Consider the following 14,873-nt stretch of genomic DNA (forward strand, 5'->3'; position numbering starts at 1 on the left):
TTCACAGAAAATGGAAAAGAGAAAGGCAGCTTAAACCAGGAGCCAGCCATCAATCCATTGCTTAGACACAGTCTTGGCAAAACCCATTCTCCTGGTAGAACTTGCCTGGAGTAGAGCAGATTGATTTGACAGTCTTTTAGCCTAATAAATGCTTGACCCCCAGGTCTGCTGAATTCACTAAATTGACTATGCAGGGAGAATTGGGAACCAATCACCTCTGGGGAACATCCTGCTGCACAGCCCTCCCCTGCTCTCAGCCTTGTGGAGATGAGGAGATGGAAGCTGCTCTCACAAGAAGAAAGGTTAATCGACTGCACTGCTGTTAATCAATCACTTGGAAAGATGCAGCACTTACAATAGGTGGGCCCCTCTCCCTGCCAAGAGGGTCTTGCATCTTAACCAAGGACCATCCCTCCTCCAGCTTGAGGGATGAGTTACAGACAGGAACACAAGCCAGGGAGATGCCAGGTGTCTGATCTGGAGCCAGCTGAAGTCAATAGAGAGAATCCTGGTGAGTGCAATGGGCTTGGGCCAGACCCCAAGGGAAGACTTATTACCCAAGGTTTATTCTGCATGCATGTATCAAGCTACTTTAGTAGTGAAAGATCCTTGAAAAGAAGCAGATTCATCACACACTTTTGCCTCCCTGTGAAATCAAACTTCTATAAACCATATACTGTGTCCCAGTTACCCTGGCTTGTATCCAGAAAAGGAAAATTACCTGCCTGTGACAGCACAGACACACACCTATACACTTCAAAATCTCTAAGGAGCACAAAAAGAAGAAAAAGCCAAACTGCTAATATTGTCCTGGCCTTTTTGTAATTGCTGCTAGCCAAAATGAGAACTTCCTCAGAAGGAGAAAATTAGATCAATTTCTGAAAGAAAGAAAACGGAAGGAGTAAAAGTTAAAATACCCTGGCACAGAGAACAAGCTCAGTGCTGAAAAACCAGCAAGGTGAAGCTGACAGAGCCTGAGGGAAAAAAATACCAGGAGAAAACCCAAGGTTAGAAAGCAGCCCTGAAGATTTCTGTAAATTAACAGCTGCATTTAGCACCAGCATCAACTGATGACAAAGAACTGACTGTCCTGATGCATCTAAATGGAAAGAGAAAGTTTTATCCTCATTACAAATCCAGTGCATCCCAGTGCAGAACCACTCAGAAACACACCTGCTGCACCACACAGCCAAAAAAGCCACATGAAACCAAGACCCACACCTTCAGGACATCTGTGGCTACAGGTCCCAGTTCAGAGTTTATCACAGAGGTTGCTACAGATCTGCTCCTTCACAGCACTGCTCCTGCTCTGTTCCCACTCCCAGTCTGACCCAAGGCAGGCTGCTGGATGAACTTCCACTGCCATCCACTCATTTTGCTGCCAGAAGTCTGCTCAAATCCTGGAGCAAAGCTGCTGGCTTGGAGTTTTTGCTTTTGGAATAACCCAGGTTTTATTAAGAGGCAGAGATGACAGACTGGTGCCATGGGCAATACCTGCTGTAGCTAATGAAGAAGTGCCAGGTTCTCCAGAGGGCTGGAGGGCAACACAGGTACAGTGGCTATTCTCTGTTCATCTGAAAGGTCATGGCACCACACAGCATCTGAGGCTATGGGGATTTCCTCCTTATGCAGTGACAACAGATCAGTGAAACACAATAATCTAGGGTGTGCCACATGCATGATTTCTATGTGCTCCAAAAATTGCTTTTCTCCCAAGACAGAAATCTCAAAAGTTCTTTGCCAGTAGACAGCTGTGGTTGTCAAAACTAATTTCCTCATCTGCTCACTGCTAGTTTGAAAAAAGCCCACAAGACAAATCCTGCATCTACATCCAAAAATAAGGACTAATATTTGGTGACCTTTCTTCCTTTGGCTCAATTGATAAAATAACCAGCACTGCAAGCAAAGTGAGATTTCATTAGGGAGTGAAGGTGTCTATTTCATGAGGAAACCTGACAAGAAATTCCACATGCAGAACAAGAACTAGAATTAAGAGATTCAGCAGTTTCTTCCCAAAAAAAGACTTTTTGGTATGGCAGCCTTATAAATCTGAAGATTTTGGCCAACTCCACAGGTAAGTGTCATGCATGTTGCATCAAAATACATGGCTCTCTCAGTTGTACTCTGCTGCAAGAGCCTTGGATTTGTTTTGTCTGTAACCTTTTTATCAAAACAATGTCAAAAGTTAACATCCTGTTAAGATAAATGGGGATGCTCTGCCTCTCCCCAGGTACTGTTGATGTCACTGCAGATGCAGATTCATGAAACCTGTGCCTTATTTTCTCATGTTTGAAACCAGATTTTTACAGCCATAACTCCTGCTTTGGAACAAGGCTCTGTTATTATTTATATAATTGTATGCAGCAACACCAGCAGGTCCTGCAGTGTTTGTCATTCCATGGGAATCCACAGAACCCTGAGATTGCCCTGCCAGTGGTGGATCCCATTGTAGCCACAAAACTGACAAGAGATCCATATAAAAAGTGATGTATTTCACCTATTGACTATTCATTTTTTAACCCAGAGTGGATAAGCATAAGACACCTGCAGCTCAGTGCTAAAAAACCAAAAAAATAGTTACTGCCTGATCAATTCCTCCTCCTGTCATTTGGAATATTGTTCTACAAGGCTGAACAGCACAAACTTGATCAGCACCTGAAGACAAAATCCCTTTTGACTAAAAGGAATGGAGAGATGATGGCAGAGAAACAGAAGGAAACTCTGAGTGCTCTTTTGACCCAACTGATGAATGGTCCGCAATATAAATTTATTGAGAAATAGAAAACTTCTTATTTACCCTTATCATCACTCCCCAAGATTATTCATGCCACAAAAACCCACAAAATTGCCTTGAGCCACATATTTAAAAATCTTGCAATTTTATTTTGCATATAAAGGCCGCTAGATATAATATCACAATAAATTTAAAGAAACAACTGCTTTTCTAAATTCCATTAACAAGGTAACATAAAACAGAACAAAGCTCAATAGCATTTACAGTGGTGGAACAGAAATAACTATCTTCAACAATATTTTGTGCTAGTGAGATTGCATTTACACACAGTGCAAAATAAGAAAAAGGAAATAAAAAAGACAAGAAGAATATTTAAATATAAAGGACAACTAAGCCTTATTTTATTTAGGCTTGATTGTATCCATTTGATTCTATACATGCCTGAACTACAACAAAGATTTAACTCGGGCTCTTGAAGGCCTTGAGCACTTGGAAAAACATGTCACATCCTTCATAATTTAGATGTGCTGTACAGCATAATTTTGCAGATGCTATACTGGCAATATTAAATCCTAGCTTAGTTATAATGCACAAAAAATACATATATATATAAATTCATATTTAAAAGGAGTCCGCATTTACAATTTTTTTTTTTTTTTTTTTTTTACTGCATGAAATACCTGCTCTTTGCAGCTTTCACCCCCAGTCTTTTAAAGCTAAAATAATTTAAAAAAGAAACAACAGAAGGTAGGTATCACATACAGGCTGTGGCTATCTAGATCAGTCTTTATAAAGCAGGTAGAAACAAACAACTGAGGAGTCTATTCTCCCCTTGCTGCATTCTACTCTGAACAGAAACAAGTTTAAGTACATGCACACATGTCAAGAGGTAAATGGACCCCAAAACATTGTTTGTGCTGCTAAAAAATTTGATATAAATGCAGATAAAAAGTTAACATTTAAACCTAGGGAAAAAGAAGACACTTTAAAAAACCCCGACAATAACATAAGTTGTGCAAATTTGGGTGTACTTAATTGCTGCCTATTTTTTAGCTTATAATATATTATTAAAATAAGGTCTCTCACTTATTAAAAGAAAGCTTGGCTGTCCTTTCGAGAATACTATAACAATTTACAATGGCAAATTTATTGAAAAACAAAATTTGTTTTACAAATTCACAATGCTTTATCAATTCAAAACAAATGCTGCATTTCCAAAAAGCACAACCTCTAACTTTTCTTCTTGTTTCTTTTGCACCAGCAATTTACAAATAAAAAGAACAAAAAAACCCCCAAACCCCACCCCAAAACAAAAACCCCTTCTCCCAGCAAAATCCCCTCCTAGCCCCTATTTTGAAATAAACACGTAACTGAATGTAAGTTTTGCAATTAGAAAATGGCAGTTTATAGACCTTCCCCAGTAGTGCTTCAGGATCCTTGAGGGGTTGGAAGGTCGAAGATGATGGGAGGGTTGGTGGGCTGGAAGCTGACAGTGCAGGTGGAGGCGTTGATGTAGGTGGTGTAGCCGTCGGTCATGATGCCATAGCCTGTGGGGACAAGGGGCACACTCACTGCCAGGGACACCAGAGCCCCAGGGCACCCTCTGGGCAATAAACCAAACCAACCCCTTCAAAGTGACACCAGCCCCTTCTGGTATCTCTGCCACAAGGGCTCAACTGAAAAAAAAAAAAGTCTTGGGTTGCAATACAGGATGTGACCAAAAGTGTGGATTCTGTCCCCATCTGCTGAAACCAGGTGGGGCAGTGCCCCTGATCTCTGTAGGAGATATCCTCTGCTAATGGGCCATCTTTAAACCAGCTGGGCAATCATCTTTATCTTCCCACAGCCCATCCTCCCTCCAGGAGATATCTCCTGTTCATGGCCAGTGAGTCCCAGTGCATGGCTGATAAAATTCCATCATCCCACTGGGAGATGCTCCAGCCAGGGCAGGAGCCAAGCCTTTCCTACCCAGATAAAAACTGAGATTTTGGACACCAAGGAACCTTCTTTCCACTGGATTCCAGAGGAAAGCCAGACCCTTCCACATCATCCCTGGACCTTCAGAGGAAACTGCCCCTTCTCCAGCAGCACTGCTCCAGCTGAACCACATCTGCCCCTGCAGGAGGATGCAGCACCATGGAATGGGACTGCTGCCACCACCCTGACTGACTGACTGTGCCAGCTTGGATTCTGACTCTGGCAGGGTTTGGGATTGTTCTGTGTAATACTGCATTGCTATTTTAATTTTCCTAGTAAAGAACTGTTTTTCCTATTCCTGTATCTTTGCCTGAGACCCCCATAATTTCAAAATTATAATAATTTGGAGGGAGGGGGTTTACATTCTCCATTTCAAAGAGAAGCTCCTGCCTTTCTTAGCAGACACCTGTCCTCCAAACCAGGACAAAAAATCAGTGTACTTTTGATTTATGTACAAACTTTTCTTTGCCCCTGGAAAACCCTCTGTTGCAACTGGGCAGGGCAGAAGCACAAACCACACATGTTCTTTTTCTAATTACTTAATTAGTGAGCTATATTTTGCATGCCTGTCATGTCTATCAGAAGAAAAAGACCATTCTATCACTCCATTGTTTAACTTATATATATTATTTTAAAATAATTTTATAAAAGTGTGTGTTTTAAGCTGACATCCACAAAAAGTTAATAAAGAAGCTTGAAAACATCCAGGAAGTATTAGGCCCAAATGTACTTTAAAAAAAAATATAAAATGAAAAAAACACCCAGACTTTCATGGAGGAAGAAAGCTTCCCATTGCAAACCCCCAGAGGAAAAACATTTTTCTTTCAAACCATTATGATACAGTACAGATCACTGCTGTCTGAAAGCTAAGATAAATACAGCTACCCACAGTGCCTATCAGAAAGAATAATCACTTCAGAATTGCTGCACTGTCCACCTCCATTACTTTATTTATTTAGAATGGCAATTTTGATTTAGATCATCTCATGGTGGGAAAAACCTTATTTGTGGTTGTTTTGTTTATCAACCAGGGGGAAAAACCTGCATCACCAAAATGTGTGTATGGCCTCCACTGGTTCATGGGAATGTGGTGCATGTTCATCTCAGCTGGAGTTGGATAAAAATTAATTGCACTGTAAGAAGCAAGCCATTCCTATGTCTTCTGTGTAAGTAGTGGAAATGATTTCAACTTTTTGTTGGTATCCTTTTAAGAATTTATTTGAATGTTCACTTTTAATGAGTGCTGCTACCTTTCCTTGGAGATTTAAATGTAGGGTGCTGCACATGGTTTTGTACATTCAGACACCCTACACCCTCCTCTCCCACCCTTAGCACTACTACAACCACAAGTTTCAACACCCAATGTGCCTACAAAGTTTCTAGACAATTTACACATTTTAGATGGAAGCCTTGCCATAATAATTTATTTTTAATATGCAAGGACTAATATTTGTACAGAATACCCAGTCTTTTCCTGGGTGCCTTAAAGGACTGCTATTTATGCCTCTGTGCAGAAGGTCATGTCAGTACTCCCAGTATAAACTCTTTATTTACAGATGCCAAGCATGGAAATTATTGCATGAAGCCATGAGGACTTCAGAAAAACCAACACCACTAGCAGAGAAAGCTGTCCTTTTTTCAGTTTTCTTTTATGAAGTCCTTGAAATCTTTAGGCCTATGGAGAACCTAGTTAGAGACAATGGAGAAGCCTCCAGGGGGGAGAATATAAAACATTTTATGTGTAATTTTGAGTTCTAGGGTCATGAAGTCTTACACTCCCTGTCAGGCAGAACTCCTAGTGTTTGTCTCTCAGCCACATGAAAGCTACAGAATCATATTAAATATTTAAGGATCTCCAGAATGCATTTAATCTCCCAGTCTCCACCACTGCCACAGACTGAGCTCATTGTTTCTGAAGCTTCACACTCTGCCTGTCCTGGCACTGGCAGAGGGGGAATGTCTCTTCTGAAACATGAGATTCCTGGAGGGTAACTCAGAGAGCACAGACTGTGCACAGGGTGCTGTCAGAAATGTCTGCACTGTGAGTTCTGGAGATGCCCTTCCTTCTTCTCCTCATACCCTGAGGGAGGTCAGCAGAGGCAGCAAGTTGTCTTTGCATTTTCTTTTTTTCCCTCCAGCATCTTTCTTAGCTCCTGCACTTGGAGTAATGGGGATAATTTTCATTTTGGCTTGCAATGTGGGGAATCTCATCTGCTTCTCCAACCAAGTTTGTCAAAATTTGAAATGCTTTCAAATAACCTGTACAGAACAACCTTTGCACAGTGAAAGATGTAGGTGGCTAAATGTAGCACACATTGCTGAAGCAGTCTGTTTGAATTCTGGAATAAATTTACCAAGTGCCAGGCATGCAATCACTTCCCTGAACTCCCTTCCCCACTTCAATCCAATATGCCATTATCCACTGCAGCACACCATCAGAATGAGCTTCTTGGACTCAGGTGAAGCAGGGAATTTATACTGCTGCTTACCTTCATGGATCCCACCAAAGACATGGAGTTTGGGCCTGACTCTCCTCTGCACTGTGTTCAGCAGCTCCACACAACCCACTCTCTGCAGCTCCTTGGGAACCCAGTCTCGAAATCCTGAGGGCAAAATGCAATCAATACTGTTAATTCTCCCTGTTCAGGTAAGGTTTCATGCAGTCTTTCAGGAAGTCATAATTCACACAGGGTTTATTACATTATCTCTAGTCATAACCTCTCCATTAAAGCACACAATGGCTTTTAAGAAATGTTTCACAGTCACTTTGTCTTCCTTAAGATTTCCTCCCTCCATCTACATTAATATTTTTCTGGATGTGATTTGTTTTTTTTAAATATATGTTTAAACTTGCCTTCCACCTTGAAACACTGGGACATTTATTCCTGGCACTGCTGCAGATTTTTCTTCCCTTTCCCTGGCTCTTACAATCAGCTCCCCAAGCCAGCTATGTGGTTACTCCAGAAATGAAACAGCTCAGGAAGATGAGCTCAGCTATCACCCAGTACAGCTGCCACCCCAAAGATTTCAAATACAGACTCCCACAATTTCCAGAGCACTGTCTGCAAGCATCAGGTTATTTCTGAGCCCTCACCAGCCTCAGGCAATCCAAAAACTGCAAAACAGCTCCCAACCAGATACTGACCACATTGCACTTGGTCTGATGGATAATACACAAAAATGCACAAAACCTGGCATCAGTCCCTACAGCAGCCTGCTGCCTGGAGGAAAAGGATCAGCAGGGCCAGGTGAACAAGAAGCAAGAAAGGGAAATTGGAGCCACATCCAGCTGTAGCACCATTCTATTGACTTCAGCATAATTACAGCCAAGTTAATCCCAGTTAGTAAAAACATGCTGGGACATGAACTTGGATACATTTTAGAGTCATCAAGGAGTACAGTTACAGCTCTACCTCCCTTAATATTTATTTAATATTAATAAGTCTGCCCTTATTTAAAAAGCAGTGTTTTGTCAATATTATCTAGGCTCAGACCTAGAGCCCCTCGTTTTAGGCACAGTACTGACACCTAATCTGTGTCTGTAGTTAAGATACAGTGCCAACCTTTTGAAATTGAACTTCATTATCTCCTCCAAACACAAAATTTAAGCACCCTTATTCAATTACAGCACTCATTAGTGTCTGCAGCATCACAGTATTTCTGTATGAACCCAATTCAGAGCAGATGGATGAACAACCCATTTAAAACAGCACCCATGGAACATTATAAACACACTTGCAGGGATTTTTTGCTTCTTTGGGAAAATTAAGTGATTAAGAGAGTGCAGTTCAGAGCCCTGGTTTGCAATATCTGTTGGCTCTGCTGTCAGGGGATGCTGTGTCACTGCCTCAGCTGGGAAGCCCCAGGAAGGTTAAAGGCAATTTGCTGATCATCTTATAACATTCTCCAAGTAGTATTAAAAAAAATTAACCAGAATAGAAAAGGAGCAGTAAGTACATTGGTCAAAAACTTTTTTTTTTTGTCCTTAGTTTGGCTTAGATTGCTGACTCTTAACTTAATTGTGGTAAAAAACATAAGCATGCATTAATTCCTGACTCCATGGTCACCAAGAAGCTCTGAAAGAACACTGAGCCAGCCTGGAAGCACTTAAAATTCTGGAGTCCTTCTGAGACTGCCAGAATTTAGTTTAGATATCAAAAGTTAAAACAGAGATCAGTGAATCACTCATACTGACAAGACAAGCAAAATTCAACTCAATGAGAAACTTCAGCTCCCTAATGAAGAAACAAATTATGCATTCACAGGTGCTCACCTGTCACTAGATCAAGTTAGGAACAATTATCTAAGAACATGATTTTATTCCCTCACAAATTTTTTATAAGCCAATTAATGCCTTTAAAATGATTCTTACGTATTCTAAGTTTACAAGGACATTATCAAGGAGAATATGTGACTACATAGTTCCAGGCTCTTCACTGCTACTCTCAAACCTTCAAATAACATGACACTGTAGTGAGAAAAGGTTTCAAAAGTTTCAGTCAATCTCTAAAAAGTCATATGGGATTGGAAACTGGCTGTCAGACGAATACTGTTCTTAAAAAAATGTCAAACTATAATGGTTATGGAGTCAGATATTTGATCTTCCCTAGCCTGACTTTAATAAAAAATCAAGATTTTTATGGAAACCTCAACAGATTAGCTAAGCCTAATCATAATTTTCCACTTCTTTCAGAAAGGCTTTAAATCCATAGTTTTTAGTTTAGGTGCAATTTCAGTGAATCTTACAGCATTATCAACTTTGCTTAGTTTGAAAGTAAAATTTTAATGCAAAAAAATCACACAGAACTTTTGTTCCACTTACCAAGGGGAGGTCCATGTGTCATTAATATATCAATTCCCTCAGGAATAAGGTTCCACTTGTCTAGCAAAGACTGACCTCTGGGTAGATTAAAGCCCCATCCATTAAACCATGGTGTCCTTTGGGGAAAATAAGACAAACTGCATCAGTGTAAAATAAAAATCTCTTCCCTGCCCAGATTTTTTTATGAATTAAAACAATTTCTGTGCTTCAGAGATTACCTGCAGACAGCATTTTTGAAGGGGATGCTTTTAACATACACTGATTCAAATACATACATGTGTTAAAATATACATTTGAATTTAGACTGATGTCTGATGCTATTTTTATACTTTAAGAGGATTCAGCCCGGGGGGCATTTACTCACTAGAGAGAAAGGAAAAAATACTCAAATAACAAAGTCTAAACCTTGAGCTTTTTATCAATGTTTAGCAATGTTAGTAAATAAGAACTCCTTCCCTATATAATTTAAAATTCATTTAGTATTTCTCAAGGAAAACTGATGCCCTCAGTGTTCTCCAGCACAGCACAGTTTTTCTGTTCTGCTGTACCACCAACCCAAGCATGTAACAATGACATTTTCAAAAAGTACTTTCTTAACATAAAACTTTTCCAACACAAAACATCTAATTTTGACACAGGTACATCATAATAAAGCATTTCCCTATCAAACAAGTACACAGAACAATTGCTCTGATAAAATATAGGAATATTTTGATTTGTTACTGGCAAACTTTCACACAGCTCTTAGTATTGTACTGATTTTAAGAGTTTGCATCCGTGTGTGTGTTTTCTAGAGCTCAAGGAACAGTTTTAGATTTTGTTTTCTAGGTAGGATATTCCTAACCCTGGTCATATTTCTGATTAATTCTTCTGTGTGCTGCAGTTGTGAAAGCAGAAAACAAACACTGGGGACAAAAAAACAATCACAAATCACTCTTGAAAAAACCCATACCTGTTAAAAACAGAGATCATTAGAGTCCTATATAATTTCATTATGTAATCTGTCTCTCTACCCACTAAATTAGTCATTTTCCAGCCCCAAATAAGCATTTAAGCAAGAATGTCTGCTGAGATTACATCTCTAAGTTTTATTTTTATTTTTTTATAATTGAAGCATTTTGCTTTCCTAAAACAATAATTGGGCCAATGAGGATTGTAGCCAGTTCCATGGATGATCTGCATTCCTGACAATTGGCAGTATGGAAAAACAGCAGGCACTGCTAATATAGGGGCAGGAAGGTCAGTGGTGCCTTTGTAACAAATAATAGACATATCCCATGCAGTCCTGCTGGATAATGCTCATAGTTCACACACAGGAACTCATTCAAGCTAGCAGACTTCCTGAATGAACACTGGCACAAGAGAGGAAAATCAGACCTCAGCTAAACATCTTGTGTGAGCCTAAAAACCTTCCTGTGCTGCACAGCAAGGTTGGTGCACCTCACAGAGTTTTGCAGGCAGCTGAATTCAAACTTCAGCTAAACCACAAGAATTTCTGCTTTTCTAGGATTAGCCTGTATCTAAGGTTCCTTTCCTATAACATTCCTAGGTTTTAACTTATCAAGATCATTGTAACCTTCAAGGCTGCAGGCAGAAGTTAAAATATCATTTGGCTAAACATTCAACTGCTTAAAACTAACAAACACACAGGGCTTGGGTCAAACTTTTCACTGTCAATTAAGGATTCTTTCCCCACTTGCATTTCTCCTGCAGATAAGACTGTAGTTATTACAACATAGTTAAACCTGAAACATGAAACCACACCTGTGATTTCTCTGGAGCTCTGTGGAGACTGCCACCACAGAAAAACCTGGATTTGTCTGGAGGGTTTTTATTTTATTTTCTTCTGAAGCACTGTGGAAGGAGGAGGAGGGGAACCTGAGCTCAGATATATTCCTCATTCCCCAACCTCAGTAATTAGCTGTGACTAACTGGCACCACATGGGAATCCACTTGCAAAGAAAACTTTTGAGAAACCTTCCTCATTATGCAGCATGTGCACAAAAATGGAAGATGGTCCAGTACTTATTTAATATACTAAAGATTTTCATACAAAATGGGTAAATCAAAGAGAAGAGCAGACTACACCTGAACTACAGATTAAGGCTTCAGGCATTTAAAGCATGAAACAGTGCATGGTATTTTACTCCTGTTAGTGCCTTTTTTTTTTGCATGCATGCATAAGAGTTAAATGAGTCACTCTCAACATCTAAACAATTCAGAAGACAAGAACTGTGCAGAGAGTTAGGTGCCCTCTGCAATGTATTTTCAAGCTGATCACTTACTGTGAGAATCCACTTCCTCTCTAGGAAGAAATGCAGATAATGAGCTTGAGCTGCACTGTCATGGTTTAACCCAAGCAGCACACAGCCCTTTGCTCATCACTCCCATGGGGTGGGAGAGAGAATCAGAGGGGTAAAAGCACATACACCCACTTGTGGTAAATTACAATCAAGCACAAGTATTTAATAAAGGCTACTTAGTCACTAGTAGCAATATTTCAGATCTGACCTAATTATTTTTCCTATAGATCCCTAAGTAAAAGATTCCAGCAAGTTCCTAAAACTTCATTTTTAAGTATAGATGGCAACAGCAGAAAGTCATTGGCTGTTGAATAATTCCACAAGGGAGGCATTGAAAAGCCACAGGGTAATGAGAGATTATAAATGATTTTGTCATTTTACATTTGATGGGCCAGAACACGTCCCCACAGCTGATGCAGAAGAATCCAATTGAGGCTCAGCTCATCAGAACCACTCCATACCTCAGAGCATCCCTCACCAAACCATCATCATCATCCTCATCCTCACCCTCATCCTCCCTGTACAGGTGCATTGGGAGAGCCCCTGGACAGGACACACAAATCCATCTGCTGTGAACAGCAGAGCTGCAGCTTCAGCAGGGATCACATCTCCAAGTAAGCACTGTATGGCTTTATTATTTTATTAATAGATTAAAAAACCTCCAAACTAACCCACAACAGAAGCACAGCATCATTTCATGGCACAAAATATCACAGTGCATTCACCTCAGAAGCAACACTATGACATGAGCAAAGGAGACACAAAGCCACAGCCAAATGCACCCAGGAAACACAGAAATGTCAACTCCTTCTGGAACTTTACTGCTTTTAAAGGATGGTAACTCCTACAACCTACTTTCATCTCTCCTCTGACTCATGAATTTAATTACCTGATCCTCAGAGTTCAACAGCTCAGAAGGTAAATGTACAATGAGACCTTCTGGATTCATATTTTCCTCTTAACTCCACCAGTAAATCCATTTATTTCAATAGTTACTTCTAAACAGGATTAGAAAAATAAATTATCTCATAGGTCTTTATTCCCAACTATTCATTCAATTTTAAAGCTACCCAATCTTTTAGGAAAGCTTCAATTTTATCCTTAACAAGGCATTTTTTTGGTTAAGCTCCATTTTTTAACAGCGAAGATTCAAATGCTTTTTCATAATATAACAACCACCAGGAAATGGTAAAGGCTAAATTGTTTCCTAAATGTGCTCATTACATGCAGTGTTGTGACACCAGTGAGAGGCACAGCCTGGGGGCTCCAGCTGAATGTCATTCCCACCAGCACTTACCTGCTGTGCCTCAGTGTCCCATTTAGAAAGCCAGAATAATAGCACAGAACAGAGAGGAGCATCACAGAGGGTTTGCTTACCCTGCATCTTTAAACAGCTGAAGCCCTCACAAAAGTGAATTATCACTACTGAATTATGTTACTATATGTGCCTCCTTATTACCAGGCTGCACTTAAGTCAGCAAGGCTCTAAAACAGAGTTCAGCTATTCTCACAAGGTTAGAAAAACCTGGTTATTTTGATTGGGTTTTTTGGGGTTTTTTTGGCAGTTTTTTTTTTTTTTTGGCAGTTTTTTCTCTTTCCCTCTTTTAACTTATCCTCCATAACCTCTGAGTGCCGGCTATCTAAATGACAAAGCATTTGAGAACATGACCCCCCACCTTGCACTGTGTTTGGAGGCAGAGAGCCCATGCAGTCCCAGGGAACAGATTTCAGCAGCCAGTGTCATACCAAGTCATTCTCAATTTCTGCCCCAGACTGCACAAACTGCTCAGTGCAGGTTTTAGTTTAAACTCCTGGATCTGAGAGAGCCATGGGAAGCAAGAAAAATCCAGGATCTTTACAGCTGCCATACATCATGTTCCATGGATGTGCTGATCTGGACCAAATTATGACATCAAACAGGAACAGGACAGGAGCAAGTGCAGCTAGATCCATCCAAAATAATTCCCTGCTGCATCTTTCCTCTCCCAGTGCCTGCACAGCTCTGCCCTTGCTGCCTCCAGGCTGCCCCAGGTAACTGAGCTCTGATCCCCAAATCTGCAGCCTGGATACCTCTCACTGATTTCTCTGATGCTCCACACCACCCACTGACATCTTCTACCCTATGTCTGGAATGGTTAGTGATCCTTTTTTTGGCAGGGATTGCCCACTCACTTCACATGTTTTGTGTTAACACCACCAGGACACCACAGACAGTATTGAAGAAAACTCATCTGTGAGGAAGATGTGTTTCAATAAAAAGAAAACCAATAGAATTTGAGTTAAGAAACACATAAAAAACACACCAGGGTTTGAGAAACTTCAGAGCAAAGGAGCAGACAGGCAGGAGGTTGCAACCCCAGTAATGTCACAGAGGATCAGAGGACACTGGGGACAGAGGACACAGAGCACAGCAGTGAAGAAATCAGAGCAGCAGAGCAGTGGACACCACCAGGAATCCAGTGGGTACTGGGAAGGGGAGGAAGGGAGTAGGTGAATTTCTCAAGCTTGTGATCCACACAACTTTTCCTTAAGTATCTGAATTGCTCATCAAAGAGGAAATCTCCTCCAAACCTTCTGAGGCTTTCCAATCCCTAACTGTGTTGCAATTATTTTATTTAGGGCTTTACTTAATGAGATCTGGGAGATATTTTGATATCCCAAAAATATGAAAATGATTCAAACTTGACTCAAGGGCTAATTTCATTCTACTTTTTAAAAAGAACAGAATTACAAAGGCCTACAAATAGAAGCATCAGACCTGTGCTGTGTGTAGCTGGGGCTGGCTTGAAGGATAGGCCTGGTTTAAGTTAGGACCAGACTCAAATGGATCCATAATCAAGTCCATTGTGTGGTGGTGCACTGTGGCAGCATCTCAGACCTACAGAGCACACCTTGAACTGCTTCTCATTCTGGATGAGCACATTTACTCCTTCATCCCCAGTGCACCCTTGAAGCATCAAAGGATGCTGCAGTGCTGAAAAGAACTCAGATGACTCAAGTTCTTAAAATTTTGTGGTCTTCACAAAAACACAGAGAA

The 14,873-nt window shown here is 40.5% G+C and overlaps 1 protein-coding gene across 1 annotated transcript in view; it reads right to left on the bottom strand.

Moving 5' to 3' along the window:
- Positions 1 to 2,862: 2,862 nt before the first annotated feature.
- MPPED2 (metallophosphoesterase domain containing 2) overlaps positions 2,863 to 14,873 on the bottom strand; it is an 84,598-nt gene continuing 72,587 nt past the window's right edge. Inside the window, exons 4-6 of the mRNA XM_079309438.1 lie at positions 9,534 to 9,649; positions 7,201 to 7,314; positions 2,863 to 4,281 (exon numbers count right to left, since the gene is read on the bottom strand). Coding sequence (XP_079165564.1) covers positions 4,163 to 4,281; positions 7,201 to 7,314; positions 9,534 to 9,649 — 349 coding nt within the window. The 3' untranslated portion in view covers positions 2,863 to 4,162. The remainder of the gene's footprint in view (positions 4,282 to 7,200; positions 7,315 to 9,533; positions 9,650 to 14,873) is intronic.

The sequence above is a fragment of the Erithacus rubecula genome (assembly GCF_903797595.1).
Source record: "Erithacus rubecula genome assembly, chromosome: 6".
NCBI lineage: Eukaryota > Metazoa > Chordata > Aves > Passeriformes > Muscicapidae > Erithacus > Erithacus rubecula.